The sequence below is a fragment of the Pagrus major genome, chromosome 6, assembly GCF_040436345.1.
Source record: "Pagrus major chromosome 6, Pma_NU_1.0".
Lineage (NCBI taxonomy): Eukaryota > Metazoa > Chordata > Actinopteri > Spariformes > Sparidae > Pagrus > Pagrus major.
Genome location: NC_133220.1, coordinates 28132279 through 28153045, shown reverse-complemented (window position 1 = coordinate 28153045; position 20767 = coordinate 28132279). Strand labels below are relative to the sequence as shown.

General features: G+C 40.8%; 1 protein-coding gene and 2 non-coding genes across 3 annotated transcripts; all 3 read right to left on the bottom strand.

The window, feature by feature from the left end:
- Positions 1 to 8475: 8475 nt before the first annotated feature.
- trnaf-gaa (transfer RNA phenylalanine (anticodon GAA)) lies at positions 8476 to 8548 on the bottom strand. Its single transcript has one exon. It is a non-coding gene; the product is annotated as a tRNA-Phe (tRNA).
- A 3904-nt stretch (positions 8549 to 12452) lies between these two features.
- trnaf-gaa (transfer RNA phenylalanine (anticodon GAA)) lies at positions 12453 to 12525 on the bottom strand. The gene has a single exon. It is a non-coding gene; the product is annotated as a tRNA-Phe (tRNA).
- Positions 12526 to 16268: 3743 nt separating this feature from the next.
- Positions 16269 to 17822, bottom strand: LOC140998714 (G-protein coupled receptor 22-like). Its single transcript, XM_073469074.1, has one exon. It carries the CDS (start codon positions 17820 to 17822, stop codon positions 16269 to 16271), a length of 1554 nt encoding a protein of 517 aa, XP_073325175.1.
- Between the last annotated feature and the right edge of the window lie 2945 nt (positions 17823 to 20767).

The window sequence follows — 20767 nt, the reverse complement described above, 5'->3', positions numbered from 1 at the left end:
CTTCATTTTCATACTTTCACAGCTTTTAAACACATACTTTGAAACATTCAAATGATTCACATCTGTCATACATTTTGAGCATTATTCAACCTTTATATCCCTTTACAGCTTTCCAAAATATTCAACTTTCTTTGAAGCTTAGTTACAATGGAAGTCATTTAGGAAACCCTTCCAACCCACCTATCTTCAGCCTCTTCCCACTTACTCCTGCATTCACATGGAAACTCCATTCAAACCTCAAACCTTTCACAATACTTTGGGCTTTCTCACATTACATACACTTTTTCATATCAGCTTTACATTAATAAGTAAAGTTATAAATGCAGGCATCTCCATTTTGGTACTGTTACTTTTGTGTTCACCACAGCATGAAGAAATCTTTACACAGAATGCGTAGGCAAACAAGACGTCACTCCCTTCTTTTGCACTGTGCAAAGTGGTTGATGGAGGTGATAACAGGGGTGATTACATCTTTTATAAGGAAAAGTAAAAGAACATCTTTTTTTTCAGTCTAATCATGTTGTCACATCTTGTACAATGGTTGAGGACCACAGTTACATAACAGGTCATGAACTTGCATCTGCAGGGAGAGAGAGTGGGGGGGAGACAAGCTTCCAGGCTCCAGACAGATATCAATAGACAAACGCTTTAAAGGGACACTCAATCCTGCCAGGAGGGTTTGCAGTTTGTGTGTGCCTGTGTGTGTGCTGGTGAGAGAGTGAGGAGGAGACACCTTCTCTGTCTGAGAGTGTTTGCTTTCTGGACCCAACCCAATCTCAGTTTCTCTCCCCAATGCAATACTCAGCTTCTATTTTAAATTTCCTCATTTACTAAGCCTTTGACAGCTTGTGGGAAAACCACAGATGCACCACCCATGTGAGAAGAAACACACACATGCTCAAACACACATGGACAATGATACACACATTCGTGCCAGAGAAGGAAAGAACCAGCATGGCAAACACAGCAATGCTGTCATTGGAAAGTGTGACTGCACTGCTGACACATGTTGGCATGGTGCATTCAGTAACTAGCATAACTTCAGTGACAGTCATTAACCCTTGTGACTTCTGTGAGCCGAAAAGCATAAGAAGGTAATGTGAGAGTGAATGTGATTACGTGTTAGTTTGCAGACTGAGGAAGTCCACAGGCAGAGCTGGAAACTGGACTGGTGCACCTGGTTGTGTCTGTCTCCAGTAGATGATGTCAATGATCCTCATTCGGCTTGGAAAATGCAAAGCAGGGGGTCAGTAAACTGTTCATACCCTTTGTGTGCTGCTACCCTGTGTGTGATCCTCCAGATTCAGTTTTAGAAGCGGAGAACAGACAATAGGAAGATATACTAAATCTTGAAAAACCAATGGGAAACCTTTATTTGGTACTCCCTAATAAAATGCATGTTTCCAAATGAATTTAGCAGCATGTTAAATGCAGAAATCAGACACGACTTGATGAAGGATTTTATTTTCCAGATTTTTTAATACACAAACACTTGAAGTTCAGCCACAGTGTTGGGCGAAGAGAACAATGATTATGAAACTTTATCAAGTGAAGCTTTGATTCAATGACGTAGATCAGCACCCAGGCATTCGCAAAGGTCAGCACAGTGCGGAGAAAGAACAACACCAATCTGAACGACAGCATCTGCACAGATTACACAGAGAAACAAGCCTCCCCACTGTCCTTGGAGACAGTTCAAGGAGCAGTGAGTGGGTTCGTTACTTTCTACTCAGTCGGTCTGAGAAGACAATGCGTCCTTTTTTTCTTAAGGACAAAAGCGAGGTCATACTCTGTCCCCTCAGACAACCTTCTCTTGTCACACTTGGACTGTATGCATCATGGTGGGTTATGTCACAAGAGATCAGCTACAAGACCGTCTTAGAAAATGTGCTGGCATACTTCTCCCCTGTAGGCCAGATCTCTCCAGTTTAGGGACAAGTTGTTATGCAGTAACCAATAAATATCAATTACTGTGCTTTCTATCATCTTTCACTTTTTATTTGGACTGTTATGCACCACAACGCCAAGGAATTCTCTTTGTATGTGAAAACCTACTTGGCAACACATCTGTGTCTGATTCTTATTCTAATACGCCAAAAATGTCTTAAGCCAAATTAATTTAAAGGGTTACGTGACATGTGTAATCTTGTGTCAACAACTGATGTCATTCATCAACATGTTTGGCAATGTGGGGATGATGACAGTGGGTTGAGGCATCCAACATCCAACATTTATGGTGACCTTTCATACTTTTGTGAGGACACTAGAATGTGTAGAGTACCAGATATTCAAGAACTGTTTGCAGGGCCAGGAAAGGCCGGGGACTCCAGTTATAAAACTACTCTTAGATTTATATTTGAATGTAGTTGTAAAAAAATTTCAACAGCCTGCTTCAGAAAAGATGCTGAGCATTAAAAACCTTGCTCAAGCAGGTTCTTAGTGATCTAATCAACTTAAATTGACAGCACTTGGCTTGTGATTTCCACTTAAATAAAGACAACAGAAATGAGGGTTAGGTCAGGAATAGTCATGAGGAAAAAGAAAATCTAGCTTTTCAAAAGACACGTGATGGAAGAAGGGATTGAAGCCAGGCACACATATTATTCAGTGGACTAAATCGTGGATTGACAGACAAAGCAAAACATGCAGTTTGGGAATATTGTTGCAGCTGCACTTAACAAAAGAGCAACCATGAGTATTAAGTAGTTCGACCGTGAGTACCACAAGCATCTTCAAACTAAACCTTTATTTTAATTTTAACTACACAATAAAGTTTCATGGCTGCATGTGAAAAGATTATTTGATCCTGTATGTCCAGATATAATGACTGTAGGTCTGCTAATCCCTCATACCTTTAATTGATCGTTCCCGTCACATTGTTCATAAAGCTCTTGCAAAGTCTACTATGGGCTTGGAGGTATATGGGTCCCAGCCTACAAAGCCCCTGCATAACCAGCAGGATCAGATCATATTGTTTAAGTAGGTTTAATAAATAACTACTTATACAAGCTTTACTGCTTAAGTTAAGCTGAAGATCAAAATTGATCACAAGTCTGTTTTTTATAAATGATGCCGAAGTTTCTTCAAAAAAAAAAAAACACAAAAAAAACGCTCATATAAACTAACCCTAACCCACTGTACACTATCTGCTGAGCAGCAAACAGACAGAATTAGTGATTAATTAATACCCATATTGAGGCATATTTCAGTGTAAATGTTGGACTTATATTAACAAGGCGGCCAGAAACACAACTCCAAATGAACGCTGACATTGCCTAAAGGGGACTGTTAACATCACCTTCACAAACTTTATATGGTCCCAAAATGTCATTTTTGTGTTAACAGCTCATAAAAAAAAAAGGTAATGCAACTTTAATTTGTGGGAAGTAGTGTCCATAGCTGTGGTAATAATATTAGAGAAATCGGCAGTATGGAAAAACTGCACACAGCTGTCTAAACCAGTATCATCCATCACACAACATCAATGCAACTATACATTTAATGCAACTATAAATTTGAAGGCCTCAACAGAGTCAGACTGTTTGATATCAACAGGGAGATTATTCCAGAGGAAAAGGGCACAATAGGAAAAAGGCCCTGAAGGCAGCTGACTTTTTAACTCGGTGGAGAGGATCTCCATTCTGAGACCGTGGTGCGTGTGATGGGAAGATGAGATCAGACAGATATGAGACCATTTACAGTTTTATAAGCCATCAGAAGCAAAAAACTGATCTGACATGGATATGAAGCCAATGAAGTGAAGCTAAGATTGGTGTAATATGGTCAAATGTTCTAGTTTTAGTCCAGAGTCAAGCTGCAGCATTCTACTCTATGAAAGAGATTATGATTTTTTATATATATATATATATATATATATATATATATAAATAAATAAAGCAAGGCCCAAAATGAACAGACAGTAATAAGTCATCAACCAGACTACTACGTAGGGCTCAACCTGTTATGTAAGTGGGACATAAACAGGGGGAAATTCTGCTGGGAGGAAGTCACTGCTGCTCCAGTTATGCAAACCTTCAGCCATTGCCAAATAGACTGGGCCGTCTGTGGGAGCAGCTCGGAAGTGGAACTACACTGAATAGGGTTTTGATTAATTAGAGCAAAAACATCCTTTCCCCACAACGGCCCATCCATCCTTCATGCAGACTGGATGGTTCTCCACCTGCTGGTTTCATTCAACCACCTCACTGAATTGGTTCAGAGCTTGACTGGCATCTTCAGGCATTCTTTGGAGCTCTCCAAGAGCAGTGGGAACAAAGCCACCAGGAAACCGAACGGCTGCAGAGGAAACACACAGTGGAGGGACACTCAAAAGGAAGAGAGAGAGAGATCTTGCATAACCAACAGCACAGGACATTACATGGCAACAAATTACATAGCAACAAATGAGAAAGCAGAATGTCCATTAGAGAAAAATGACACATAATTAGTTTGTGATCTCTGCCAAACAGGGGTGGGATGAAGAAGACAAGGGATGTACATTATAACCCCAGCATCTCCCCCCTCAATCAGACAAACACAATTACAGTCTGTTTCTAAATACATGCAATGTTGCATAACTGCATTAAAAAAAAACTTTATTTCCAGGGAAAAAGTGTTTGTGTTCCACTTATGTTACAAAGGTCGAGTTGTTTTTTGATATTTTAAATTTTAAATGTAACATATTTAAAGAGACAAACCAAGTCACCTTTGGCACCTACATTACCCACAATGCAATTTAGTCATTGTATGACATCACTGGAGACAATCTATCAGATTACATACAGCTTTTTGTGGAAACACAAAAGGCTTTATACTACTTTTCTGCAGGAAAAAGCTGAACCAAGCGTCTAATTTTGCATCAGGCCCAAACTGTGTGGTCCAATTAGTCCCCTTCAAATGTCTCAGTTCCGTCTATATTGTTATTTCTTTTTCTATCATTGTTTGATTTTTGAGTGTGTTTATGGGTCTGCATACATTATATACACACAGTTTCTTCACAACCTTGCAGCACCTCAGAACATTTTGCACCTTTTCTATCCCATCCTGCGTTGTTAGTTCTCTGAACCACTTTCTGCCTGTTCATTATCAATGCACTGCTGATTAGCACATCGCCACAGAGAGCCAGTTGGCCATTCATTCAGGTTTCAATGGGAATGACGCAAATCGCTGACCTATTCTGTGCCCCGTGGCCTGGACCTGCTCTCTTTGACGGTGGCTCTCTTGCCTCTACACGTCTCGGCTGGCACTCAGACAGGTCAGAACAGCTGAGAGACGGCCAGGACCTCCAAGTGTACCATGGGAGGGCTCATAAACCTGCTGCAGTCCTGCTGAGGCTCGCCTGGCACAATCTGGTGTTGATATGACCTTAAATATGTAACAAAAGCAGTGTTTTTGTTACATAATTACCTATTTTGCAACAAAGTGTTTCAGCTTGACCTGTCAGAAACCTACTGAAACAAACAATGTCTATAAATGTTTCTGTTACCTCCTCACTGTTGCTGGTTAGCTGGTATTACATTGACCTACTTTAGGCCATACACTACAGGCAAAAACACCGTTTTACTCATTCAATGTTCCATTTTGAGTTTCGGGCTATATTGCGTCCGTAACATCATCTTCTGTCAGGCTAGTGGAAAGAAAACACACTAAAATACACATTTAGGTGTTTATTTTAGTTCAGATTTTAGTAGTCATAGTTCAGATGGAAATGTATGCAAATAAGGGCATACCTAATTATTGTATAGTATAGTGTAGTGTAGTGTAATATAGTATAGTATAGTATAGTACAGTACAGTATAGTATAGTATAGTGTAGTGTAGTGTAATATAGTATAGTATAGTATAGTATAGTATAGTACAGTATAGTATAGTGTAGTGGGTTGAGTAGGTTTGCCGATTGGCCAGACCGTCTGGGAACCAGGGAGGTCGAGACTCAGAATGGGGGTACGTCTCGATGGGCGCACGTCTTAGTCGGCGTGGCTTCATCATCCCCCCGTGGTTCCTGTGCTGGAATGGCCTGGGTGTCTGGTCTGGAGGATCTTCTTGCCATGGGATGGCGATGTCGAAGGCTGGGCTGCCGGCGATCCTGTGAGAGAGGATAGTGAAAAGGAGAGGGTCTGGGGGGGAGGGTTATCAGAACTTGAGACAAACGGGAGAACACTGGTTAGGCATGCTTATATGAGTTTGCAGGTGATTGAATCAGGTTGACGTAGGTGGTTGAGTTAATGAGACACAGGTGGTTAGGTTGATGAGACTCAGGCAGTTGGTTGAGATGCAGGCGGTTGGATTGGCTGGGCCTGGGTGGCAGATCAGCGAGAAGGGGCGGCGTGGTCCAGTTCCTGAACCTCAGTTATAATAACTCCATATAGTGAACTTATACCTTTAAGTATTACCGTTATTGTTTTTGTTTTTTTCACATTCAACTTAAAAGTGTAAGTTCATTTGCTGCCTTAAATATTTGAGTTAACTTAATTTAGGTTAAATAGTTTGTTTAACATCTTCTTTTAAGTTTTCTTTTTTGTGAAACACAATTTAAAGTTAACTGAACTTGAGAATACATGTTCGACAAACTTAAGATATTAAGTTGAATCTACCACTGTTGACACTGACAATCATTACAAATGAATTTGATATCTTTTTACATTTGATGATTTCTTTGAGGAGTCAGTTCTTCATTTCACACAAAGTGTAGCAGCAGTAGGTCCTTCTGAAGTTGACTGTCACAGGATCAGCACAGAGACATTACATGAAGCAACTTGCAGCAGTTTGATCAGAAGTGCAAAAGTGTGATCATGTTTCTTTAGAAACGTATTTCTATGAGTTAATTGAACTCTGTAAATTACAGTCATCCAACTCATCATTTCAAGTCAAAGTGAAAGACCTTACAGCAAAATCCGTGTATCATTCGTTCATTCGTTTTTCAAAATAAAACCAAAAATAAGAAAACGAAAAAACAATTCCTTTTCTCAGTATTCGTTTCCTAAACTAAAATGAAAAAACGGATAACGACTCGTTTTTTTCAGTTTTCGATTTTATGCTCAAATGAATAATGGAAAAAAACGGATAACGAGCGTTTCCCGTTTCATGTTTTATCCCATTTTGATCTGAAAAAAGTTCAATGAGCCGGAAGCGGAAGTGACCGTCTCTGTCTCTGTACTGCGAGGGCGCGCAAAACAAAAATAATGGCAGGACTTGAGGATCATGCAGATATAATTGGACAGCTTTTTGGGGATGGTAAAACGCATGCCGAGATTTCTACCACGCTCTGGTAACGTCAGAGAATTGACTGGCTCTGCTAACGTTAGCTTTGCTCCAGGCCACTTCCGGGTGACGGTAATTTCCGGTGTAGGTACCAAATGCTTGCAACATGAAACGGGAAACGCTCGTTATCCGTTTTTTCCATTATTCATTTGAGCATAAAATCGAAAACTGAAAAAAACGAGTCGTTATCCGTTTTTTCATTTTAGTTTAGGAAACGAATACTGAGAAAAGGAATTGTTTTTTCGTTTTCTTATTTTTGGTTTTATTTTGAAAAACGAATGAACGAATGATACACGGATTCCCGTTTCATGTTGCAAGCATTTGGTACCTACACCGGAAATTACCGTCACCCGGAAGTGGCCTGGAGCAAAGCTAACGTTAGCAGAGCCAGTCAATTCTCTGACGTTACCAGAGCGTGGTAGAAATCTCGGCATGCGTTTTACCATCCTCAAAAAGCTGTCCAATTATATCTGCATGATCCTCAAGTCCTGCCATTATTTTTGTTTTGCGCGCCCTCGCAGTACAGAGACAGAGACGGTCACTTCCGCTTCCGGCTCATTGAACTTTTTTCAGATCAAAATGGGATAAAACATGAAACGGGAAACGCTCGTTATCCGTTTTTTCCATTATTCATTTGAGCATAAAATCGAAAACTGAAAAAAACGAGTCGTTATCCGTTTTTTCATTTTAGTTTAGGAAACGAATACTGAGAAAAGGAATTGTTTTTTCGTTTTCTTATTTTTGGTTTTATTTTGAAAAACGAATGAACGAATGATACACGGATTCAGCAACACTGCAACACTGCAATAATCCATCTGTACCTCATTACTAGTGCACGTGATTTTGTGGCTGTGGTGTTCAGAGCTCTGCCATGAGACTGAAACACTGCATGAGTCCTGCCATCTACTGGCTGTTAAATGTACTACTGCTGTGTGTCGTCCCCTGAAAAATAATGACTACAGTGATAGCTCAATAACCCGTTCAACTTTTATAGGCCTACAGTATTTTTTAATAATGTTTAATTAAATAAATGTTCACAATATCAAAATAATGTCTGAATGCCAATATATAATGTTCTTTGGATGGATGCTGCACATTGTGATCCCATCCTGCCATTATGATGACAACACGTGCAAGACACAGCCTGAAAATATGTCAGTGTACATTATTACATTCATTTTACCTTTAAAATATACAGTGTCCCGTGTATTGCGTCTGCCGAAACCCGGGATCGAACCAGGGACCTTTAGATCTTCAGTCTAACGCTCTCCCAACTGAGCTATTTCGGCTTCTTCAGCACATGCCACATGGTCTGTAATTGTCGGTGTACCCACCAGAGGTCGTTCTAGCACAGTATATGATCTACTACAGGCATTACTGATATATTTAAAATAATTGCTGTGATTATTTCCACACATTAATAATAATTACTTGAAGAAACTGAAGGGGGTGTCAAAAACAGTTTTTTAAATACAGAAATAACATATTACATACACTCATATGGGGATAGACTCCTGTTGCTCTTGTGTGGTGTGCTATGCTATAGTACAGTCACTCAAATTTAAGGTAAATTGTCTCAAAAACAACGCATAAACTATATGTTTCTAGATGTTAGAATGGTGTAGCTATTAAAATGACATCATATGTCTTCAATTTAAGGAATCATTTTGCTAAAAGTTAGACAAGAGTCATCTGTCCATCATTTATGTGATACTCACCAGCATCATGGGACACAGTGACAACACTAAAGGCCACAGAGTCCAACTCGGCAAGAAACAGCAGCACTGGTTATAAACAGATAAGTTATGTATGTGTAATATAATGACTGTACTTAATTAAAGGTGAAAATGAAGGTAAACCTCGTTAGTGATGACCCAGAACATCCATTAGATCAAATGCACACATCCATCATATTCTGCTGGGCTACCTCAACGTTGACCTTGAGCTGTACTTGGACAAGTGAGGATGTCCAAATCATTAAGTCAAATCTCAGGGTGTAAACAGACAGGGCACACACTGGACAAAATATGGCCCAGATGCTGCCATACATTTTCCCAGATGGCAAGGGAGTAGGTAGTCCATGATGGAAGAGGTCATGATGCAGATACAGCATGTGTGACAGATGTTAAAGAGAGGGCTGAGAGACTCTGCTTACATTTGTAGGCATTTCCACTACCTACTAAAAGGTTGAGCAGTCTGGGCTCGTGAAAAGGTTTATCATTCTAATTTTACAGTGTCTGTCGCTCTAACAATATCTAGTTGTTGGGAAGAGCAGCGGGAATTCAGATCAGCAGCAGGATCTGCTCAGCTAGTGCATCATCATGAGATTCTGTTGTAAGTACTTTACTATACATTATCATCATGCTGTTTGCCTCACAGTGGGGTCTTCCTGATTCATTTCAGCACTACATGTACCCTTTAAAATGCTTTGCAGTTATATAATCAGCATCCTATTCTATACACAAGCGAGCCATGCAGAGAATGTAACCCGAGTATTTGTTCCTTGCAGACATCTTCAGAGTTTATAGAAGGTGTTTATTGCATATTTATATGATTGCATTTTAATTATATGAAAATGTAACTTTATACTAAAAGAATGTAAACTGTATCTATGATAGAGGTCATAGATTTTATCAGGATGTCATGTGAATGAAATTAACCGAAAAAGGGGGGTATCTTCATGGCTTTTCATCTTCTTCTTGAATGATTATTCTGTTTTTTCAACCAAAATTGTGGAGATGTGTCAACAAACGATTCCTGGCAAGATTTCAGATATGAGGTTACTTACAAGCAGAGCCATAGATGTGTTTTCTGTTCTCAGGTCTGGACTAACTTCCAGTTGAGGATGTTTTTTTTTTAACCAGCAGCTGCAAAATAACTGAGTTGGGAGTTGTGAGTGCAAGTTGGGAGTGAGCGTCAGCCTTTCAGCATTTTTGCTTAGTGCATCAGTTCCGTAAACTCATGTAAAACCAGTTTCCTTCAGCAAATACCTCACATGAACTCATGCAGTATATCTTGTGCTTATCTCGTAATGCGTGTGACAGGATGCTGGTTCCAGACATTTGTCAGTAAGCCTGACTCTGCACGTGTCCTCACAGCTTAATACTCCCATCGCCTTCGGTTAATATCACTGTATGTTCATTTTACTCAGAAATGTTTTCATATTAATCAGTTTTCACATTGTGGAGCACAAAATACATTGATGTTTTCTATGTTATGCTGTGGAGAGTTCATGACAACAATTATTTTCAGCATTAAGTGTCACCTCTGATCATCATAGTGAGCATCCACCAGATCCATGATTAAGAAGCTGGAGTTAGAAGTCACGTCCTGTTTGAATGTTGTGTTTGCTTATACATATATAGTCTTGTCAGTACAGTCTCTGACTTAAAGGTATACAGGAACCGCTGATGCCCAGAAATGTCCCAAACAAAGCAAAAATAATAAGAAAATTAAAAAGATTACAGACAGAGAGCAGGGTCTCTGCAGATACAAATGCTACACAAGTATTATCATAGATGATGATTGAGAGGGACCATTTTATATGATTCTATACATTGTAGTTTTGGGGAATTCATGCAACATGTATAATTTTGTTAATACTTATTTATACTTGTTATAGACCATTGCTATACCTTTATACATTTTTTATGTTATACCTGTTTGCAACAATCCATTTGACAAGTCTGCAAATTGCATGGTAAGTAGATGGTAATTATAGAAGCCCTAAAGTACGGAAGCCCTAAAGGGCCATGCATTCATACATTTTATTTCCTCCGTTTTCCCGTGATAACGAGTTAATTTCATTTGTTTTCTCGAGATCTCGAGTTATTATCTCAAAATAACAACTGCCGTTTTCCTGAGATAACGGGATAATTTTCTCGAGATCTCGAGATAACGAAACTTTGTTTTCCCGAGATAACGATATAATTAATTTGAGATCTCGAGATAATGACTGTGATATGATAGGCCTGAGATTATGGAGAGTTATTATCTCGAAATAACAACTGCTGTTGACGAGATAACAGGATAATTTTCTCGAGATCTCGAGATAACGAAACTATTTTTTCCTGAGATAACGATATAATTAATTTGAGATCTTGAGAAAACAAAACAATAGTGTAGTATATTAAATCATTGCAGGAAACATCATTCAGTGTAGCAATGTCAGAGGAGCAGGAGCATATCGATCACCACGTCACATATCTTTTCAATCAAGGCCTGACACAGGCTGAAATAGCATTATGCCTTGCTATTACAGATAATATACACATTAGTGTGCATAATCTAAAAAGACGTTAGCAAGGCTTCAGCTATATCGGCGGCGCAATCTAAGTGAGCCTGATGTCATCGTTAACTACATAGCTGACCAGCTACGAGGTCCCGGGCGTCTCCATAATCTCAGGCCTATCATATCACAGTCATTATCTCGAGATCTCGAATTAATTATATTGTTATCTCGGGAAAACAAAGTTTTGTTATCTCGAGATGTCGAGAAAATTATCCCGTTATCTCGGGAAAACGGCAGTTGTTATTTCGAGATAATAACTCGAGATCTCGAGAAAATAAATGAAATTAACCCGTTATTACAGGGAAACGGAGGAAATAAAATGTATGAATGCATGGCCCTTTAGGGCTTCCGTAGTTAATCACCAAGTAATTTGAAATTTCTTTGAAATTGCATCAAATTTACCACAATAATTCCTTCAAAATGTATTGACAATTATCCCAACATTATTTGATAATAAAAATGTCCTTGCATGGGTAATTATTTTGTTAATTTGGGGTCATTTTCAAAGAAATTCTAAATATGTTGTAATATATGTAATTACAACCTACTTACCATGAAATTTGCAGACGTCTAAAGTGTTACCCACGTTTTTATTGCTATATATATATATATACATATATTATATTTATACTTTCATGCAAATTATTAACTCTATATCTTTATTGCCTTTAAACTCTTTACTTCAATTACATTGTGGTTCTATTCCTTATCAGTACATTACATTGCTTTGTACCTTTCACTGCTATTATATTAATTTATTTTCTTTATTAACTATTTTCTGTCGTGGAGCCAAAGAATGACACAACAACAGTACTTTACATCGTATAAACATCTTATTGATATCTGACATAACTGTAGATTTTTAAAAAAAAAAAAAAAAAAAAAAAGAGGAACACCCGTCCTGCCGAAACCCGGGATCGAACCAGGGACCTTTAGATCTTCAGTCTAACGCTCTCCCAACTGAGCTATTTCGGCGTGTGTGAAAAGCGGGTGCAATGTGGCATTATAACGGCAGAGGTCCCCCTCGAGTTGCCCAAAATGTATATATAATACTATATATATAATACTCTCTCAATCTGAATGGCTAATTACTTTTAACAAACTGTGTGTTGGATTTAAATGCCATTTCATTACAACAAGAACTCACCAATAAATGCTAAAAACATTAAAAGTGGTAGAAGTTGTCTGATTGTTCGCTCGGTTTTAAGTGATGCAGAATTGCTTTTGTCCTACAGGCTTCATCCCACATAGATGACCTTCTTTTTCCCATACTGCAGAGGTCTGTAGCGCCTCCCTCCCACGCAACACAAAGCCCACGCAAAGTTTGCAAAAGGCATGCTGTTGGCAGCTTTTCAACTGGGAGGAGCATGACATAAACACTGGCAGGTACTGTAGGTGCTCAGTGCCTACTGAGGGCACCCATACTGGACAATGGATGCACCCACAGGAGAAAACAGCAGAGGATGGTTTCTCATAATCAAGCAGTGAAGTTTGACTCTTACCATGCCAACAGCGACAAGACAGGGCTAAAATTAACACATACAAATTGCACCTCCTACTCACTATATTACTGGCTGCATTGTGCTTGTTATAAGTGCGCAAACAGTATATCATACGCAAAAGCAGTCCCTGTTCAACACAGACCACAATAAAGAATGGAAATAGATGTTCAACACCAGTGTTTATTTATTGCAACAGTGTGTGGCTGTGTCAGTGAGAACTTGATGTTCTTCTTCTTGATGATGCAGTAGAAAATGTTTGTCCCCTCAGGTACAGAGGGAATCATCATGTGAGCTATACTGTTCATTGTGCTCATGCTGCTCCCATCACCGCAGGCTTCCTTGTAGAAATGCATTCATCACAACTACACCCAAGGACAGGGCTGTTGTCCCCAAAAAGCCTGGGAACCCCCAGGCCCCAGGCATTTTTCTCAGAAATATATTTATTGTATACTCTGTAGTATTCAGTACCTTCAAACAAACTCATAGCAGACAGCTCACATGAACAGACCTCAGTATTTCATATTTATTGATATAATTCAACAATGCATGGTGATACATTCACATAAAAACAACACCATGGAGAAAACCTATAAACATAGCATATTCTTGGTGTACACACAGTATAATATATATCTTTGTCATGTGTTTACATTCAAGAATGCATCACTTTTGTGTGTGTGTGTGAGAAAAATCACTTGACCTAGTCAGTGTGAGTCCCAGTGTGAGTACAGCATTCAAGCAGTGATCACTGGTCCTGTGCGTAATCCCACCAATGTGACAGTGCTCGAGTTGACCCATGGGACCAGATGTCCTGGTGCTGACACCGAGACGAGCCAGCTGCAAGTGAAACACTCCTCTAAAAGTCAGTCTGTAATCACATAAAGACCAAGTGACTTGAACTGTAGATTCACATGTAATAAATTTAAATCTGGACAGTACTTACAGCATGTACATGAAAGTTATTTCAAAAGATAACTGCATGCCAACAACCCAAATTGAACCACAGGGACACCTTTAATATAATGCATTCTAAATTATAGGCCTGCAATGACTGCTATTTGTCATGAGGCTGTGAGTTTTTGTTGAGAATGTGTTGGAGAGGTGTAAGTTTAACCTTTTTTGTTGGTTTGTTTTTTTGAGATTGTGGTCTTTGGTGTCACACTGGACTGCATCATACTGAAAGGTTATCCTTACAGCTTTTTATTCCAGCTAGCTACTTCAACAAAGCAGCTGACTTGACCCATTATTCTGTTAACATTTAATTCATTTAATAAATCATAGAATAGATTTATTTTTCACTACTTATGGGTCAGTTAAACAATTTCGGAACAATGCCTACTTGCTTTCTTGCTAAGAGTTAGTTTAAAAAGTTTAATTCCCCACTTGCACAATGTAGTTTGACGCATAAGTGTCAACTTTACAGTACATCTGTCATTATCTCAGCGCTTTTTCAACCGTTACTCAGTTAAAATACTTCACTTCTCACAGTTCACTTTAATAATATTGTTAATAGTTTACCGTACGAAAGATAAAACATAAGCGACATAGCAAGCGACATAGCGAGCCACATGCTAACGTTAGGTCGCTATGGCTCTTTCTTACACTGGACTTGTAAGAGCTGCCAAAAATGCCAAAGTAACTGACGCACACCATCTTGTGAAGGTGAGCGGTAAAGCCCTGACCTCATTGCTGGATGCACATCACAAACTTGAGAGAAACGTGACTGGTTCTCCTAGCATGTGTAAATGCAGAGACAGCTAGGCTAACTGACAGGCTAACCTCGCTGGTATAAAACATCTGTGATTATCAAAATGATCAAAAATGCTAAAAACACTCAAAAACTAACGGTAAACTATTAACAATACATACACAGCAAACTGTAAAAAGTGAAAGCATTCTAACTAAGTTGGGGATGAAAAAGCACTGAGATAACTGCAGACATTTACTGCAGTTGACACTGGAAGCAAAAGGACATGCAGTTCCTGAAGCGGATATACTGTACATCACACTACATTGTTCAAGTGGAGCACTCTCATGTCCGTATGGTAGCTAAAATGATACTAAAGTCAGCAGCTAGTTAGCTTAGCTTAGCATAAAGAGTTGGGGAAACAGCTAGCCCTGCTCATTCTTAGGGTAACATGTTATATATTACGTTTTTTTCATCTGTAAAAAAGTGTAAAAATGAGTGGTTGTTTTTGGACAGGGTTTGTCCGTGTGCTCAGTTAAGCTAACCTGCTGCTAGCTGTAGCTTCATATTTACCGTACAAACATTTAGATATTATCAATCTTTTTTATCTAATTCTCTGTAAGACAGCAAATGAGTCTATTTCTCAAAATGTCAAACTACTGGGCTATTTTTAACAATGTGCTCACCTTCTCCCTGCAGTATATGCAAAACATGGGATATTACAGCATTTTATACAAAGTGAGGAGAAAATCAGTTTCATTTATATGAAGGAGCTCAGCAAGATTTTGTATACACACTGAAACATTGACCGTTTAAAAACTACTCAAGCTGAAGCAAAACTGGATTTAATATTTCACACTAGCCTTTAATTGCTCTCTGACTTGTTCCTCGCCTTGTATCTGTGTCCTCCCCTCCTCAACCCTGACACATTTACATGTCATCACCATGTTTCATGCATACTCTCTGTGTTTAGTTCAGAATACACAACATCCCATTTAGCTAAACTTTCAGAGCATAATTAAGGCAGAGACAAAATTAAATACATTCAAGGAGTTTTTTGACAAAGTGTATTGACATTTCTTTAAAGCTGCCTTGGAGCAATTGAGTGGGTGGGAGATCTGATGATCTTCGGTCTAAACACATTCTTTGGAGCCATTAGGTAAACACCACTATATAACGCTCTATCATACAGCTCCATATGTAAACAGACTTCACTATTTCACAGAGTGAAGAGGCATATTATATACAATTTTGTGTTAGTTGTTGTATGATTTCCTTCAGCTGCAGAGGCTGTGTGCACCGCCACCAGAGACAACAGCCCCCTGCTCCCACTGCTGCCTGAGGTGAATGTTCGCTGTGTTTCACATGGGCTTGCTGCTGGTGGTTACATTAAAACATCTCCCAGGGGTGGAAATGTGTTTTTCACATCTCTTACACTGGCTTCACGCACCAGTGATTTTCATAATGGAACACACCTGTGACTGTATTCTGGGTTTTAATTATACAAGTTGGGCCCTTGTGTGTCAGTCTCACAGGACCTCTGCCAGGCAGCGGTCAGTACCTTCGCTCGCTTCCAGTCGCACCTGCCGGCTGGTTTTTCTGTTCTCCACCCAGGAGTTGTGTATGACAGTGCCCCCTGGAGAAGGGTCTACCTGGAGCAGGGACACTACCCTCTTCTTAACCTTGGCACGGAGGGCACGGCGCAGCTTCTGTCGGGTGAAGGCGTAGAGCAGTGGGTGGGAGACGGTGGTGCCGTAGGCCAGGGCTAAGAACCATAGGCGTACGCTGACCAGGGTGTCACTGGGGCCAATGCCAAGGATTAGCACATTGGTCACAGAGAGGGGAGCCCAACAGCCCAGGAAGGTGGTGATGATGATGAGGGACATCCTGAACACCCGCCTTTGTCGCTCGCGTCGATCCCTGTGTCGCCGCACTGCCCGTCTCAGGGCAATGATGGCCGACACAGAGGCCTGGACGCCCATGGTGGAGGGCATGTGGGTGGCAGCACCCGTGTCAGGGGTGACGAGTGGGGCTGAAGAGGATAGGGCAGGGGGGGAGGTAGCTGTGGGCGTGGGGGTAGGGGAAGGGATGAGGGGAGGGTGGCTGTGCTGTTTTGTACCATCCGTGGTGCACTGCTCCCCTCCCCCTCCAACCTCCGCACCGTCATTCATTCTGACCCCCGCCTTCTTTTTTTTCTGTTTCTTGTGGCGCCCCCCGCAGGAGGGACCCCTGAACCGCTGGCTCTTCTTCATGTGGGAGCCAATGCGGATGTTTAAAGCCCTCAGTATTCTGGAGTAGGTAAACAGCATGACAGCCACGGTGGCGAAGAAGATGGGCACCTGCAGGATAAGATGGTAATACATACCCTGGCCTGTGTAGTAGCCCTGCCCACCAATACACAGCAGCGTCCGGTTGCGCCATGCTGGCACCACTGTGGCACTGATGTCACGTGAGGACAACGACAAGGGTGTCCCCTGCCCTCTCTCCTCTGCTCCATCCCCACTGGACCACTGCTCCTCCAAGAACGGGATGAAGAACACTGCCACCGAGGTGACCCAAACAGCAGCCAGGAGCAGCGATGCTCTACGTGTCGTCAGCATCCTGTTGGCCGGCCGTACCGAGATGTCATATCGGTCCAAGCTGATAACCAGGATGTTGATGGCTGTGGCTATGCTGGCAAAGGTGACGCAGGCCTCATGGAAGCAGCAGAGCAGGGCCAGGTTTGGTCCTGGAGGCAGCAGAACAACCACCAGAGTGAGCGGCAGACACAGCACACACACCGCCACATCTAGCACGTGCAGGTTGACAGTCACCATATTGCTCACCGAGTCCACTAAATTGGATTGAGAGCAGTAGAGCACCAGTACCGTCAGGTTGCTGCTAAAACCCAACACCAGCTCCAGCATGAGAAAGGCGGTGAGCGGCACCTGGAAGCCCAGCGAGTATGGCATTAACCATGCCGCGGGGCTGCTGGACGAGCCCCCTTCTCCCTGCTCCTGAAGGACTTCCATTCCCTCCAGGCCGGCCACCATTCCAGCCCAGTCAGTGGTGGCTGGGCCCGAGGTGTAGCTGTCAGTCTCCATGACCACCTCTCAGCCCTCATATATTGTGTCTGTCACGCCGTTGATGAGCTCCCATGATGCACCAGGCTGATCCTCCATGATGCAGGGATGAATAACAGCTTGGTGACAGCGCTGGGGAGACAGGAAGACAATCCAGACAGATGAGAAATGAAGTATGGAGGAGGGAATCAAAACACATTTTCTCTCTCACCAAATCTCAACATAAGTTGTCATAACACAGTGATCATTACCCAGATCTATCTGTCTATCTGTCTGTCTGTCCGTCCATCCGTCCGTCCGTCCATCTGTCTTTATAAAATATGCATATATCAACCCCCAGTGTCTGCAGATTGAACAGGTGCTGCATAATGCATCGATCCAGCCTCCAATCTGTCTCCTTTCAGTGTCTCTGATTATGATTTTGGCTCGGCTACGGTCTGAGACCTGCACACAGGCTGTCAGAACCGCAGGCCGTCACAACAGGCCATCACTAATGTGCTCTGTAGCTCAGGGGAATGAGCAAATTGAATGGAGCAAAGTAATCAGACCTGCAGGTAATCAACTGCCCCTTCATTGGATCAGTGAAAACAACACATTCAGCAACTTACACACAATTGGTTAAGATCTCTGCTCTGCCAGCTGTAGTAGACCACATGATTTATTTATAATACCTCAAATGCCAGAGGAGCATAAGTGTTGGACGCTTAAAGCCAAACTGATGACTACTTAAGTTAATTCACTTCATATCTGAAGAGTGTTTTTCATTTTAAATATTCTGTGAAAGGACCTCGAGGAGGAATAGCTGCAGAATGAACCAAAAGTAAAAACCAATCTCAAAGAGGATTTGGGGGAGATTTGTATGATTAAATGGCAATTTTATCTACATTTAAACCTACAAAAAAACTTTAAAAAAAAAACGTTTTACCGAAGCACATTCAATGAATTGCTTTTGGGGAATGTGCTAGCAGCTGGAGTCAGGAGGAATTTAGCCTAGCCTAGCACACGGACTGTAAGCAGAGAGAAACAGCTAGCTGTCTGCCAGCACTTCTAAAGCTCAGCAATTAACAGGCATTTCGAAACGACAATGTAAACATGACAATGACGAGGAGCAACAACTTTATGAACAACTTTAAACTCCCTGTTAAACCTCCCTGTTAATATTTCTAATTGTGTGCAGATAAAACACACAACATACAATGTGGTTATTGGTGATGTTTAGAGGTGTTGTAGGCATATTTTTCATAGTTTTGAAAGAGCTAAGCTAACTAGCTATTGCTAAGCTAATCACGTTCTTGCTTCTAGCTTTATATGTTACACATAAACATAACCAAACATAACTTTTCTCTCTGGCTTTTTTGTGTTTGCAACCACAATCATCTTGGGCAGTGCAAAGCCCAGCATGCAGCAATGATGCCCTTGCAAAACAGTGTAGGGGGTGAGCACTTGCATTAAAATGGCAAAATCTCTGTAAAGAAAAGGTAAAAGCTGCTAGCTTTATCATTTGTTGTACCATTAGTGACCAGATTAAGGTAGTTTGTTATTATCGGCGTGTAGTAAGGGTGGGTGGTTTACCGGTTTGGTCAACATCACAGCTGTCATGCTTGGTCCCAACATGTATTTTGCAACACAGTCATTGATGTCATGAATATTTTAGTGGGTTAAAAATAACATGCTTTACTGTGGCTGCAAAAACATGCAGCTAGAGGTCTAAACACATAATCATAGAACTAAAGTTATATCCAGTAACTACTGTTTTCTGTGCGGCGATTCAGTTCATTATCACAAACATGTTGAAGGTAACAAAGCACCCCAACTTTTCCGTTGTTGTCTGCAAGAACCAGTGGATAACTTCATTTTTGATGGACATGTCCCCACAACAACTAGGAAACTCTTACAGGCTATATGTGCGCTAACCATTTTACCTCGAACTGCTTTCTCAACATAAAAAGCAGGATGCGCTTCATAACTCAGCTCAAGAAAGGATCATTACCAAGTTCAAACTTAAACCTGTAAGCTTTGCCAGTGCTTCAGGTTACTTTTTTTATCAACCTGCTGAGCTTAGCATTAGCACATACCCACACTAAAGTGACTCATGTCTATTGTAGCACATTGGAGATTAGAGTATTTAGCGCTCAGCCTTTGTTGAAGTAGATTAAGTTACTACAGTAGTAGGTTAGTTGTGGGAAACTGTTTTGTCACATTGCTTTTTGTGGAACTTAATACTGCAACAAAAGCTCAGCTGGCTCGGTTGTTAATGTTACACGAAAGCTCCTCCTGCTTCCTGATCCTCGACAGTGTGTGTGTCTGTCGCTGCTGTATGTAAATGTACTTGGGTTTTCTCCAATGGGTTTTCTCCAAATTAATGCTGTTGAGATGCCTCATCCTACCGCTTGACTCACTGTGAGAATGAATCACATTATCTGGCAGGCTACTCCTCCTCATACCTCCTTTTTATTCCAATTTTAAGACACTAAATGTTTTGTTTTTGTTTTTTATTTTTTATTTGTAAAGACACACTGCCAATAGAGTGAACAAAAAAAGCTAGAATCATGTTTGAGTGGAATATCCCTTTTACTGTTGTAATAGTGTGATTTGTCGCTGCAAAAAAAACAAAATAAACACAGTGAAATTTTAGGCCATATCGCCCACCCCTAGCGTGTAGGTTGTAGTTGTTTCTTTCATGTATCCACCTGGATACTGAAAACGGTAACATGCAGATAGCTGAAGGGGAGGAGAGTGTCGCCTGAAATAGGTCGCCAGTGGCAGGCTCATACCAACAGTGTACATCAGATGAGTCAGACTGGTTGTATTTAGAACAAATACTGACGTGCGATACTGATAAGACTGTCAACAGCATCAGAAGACAATTACTTACATTTAGTCTCTGTCCAGTCTTAATCTGTGCTGTAAAAGGAACTTAAAGAGGAGGATGATGATGATGATCCGATCCATTGTTTTGAATTGCC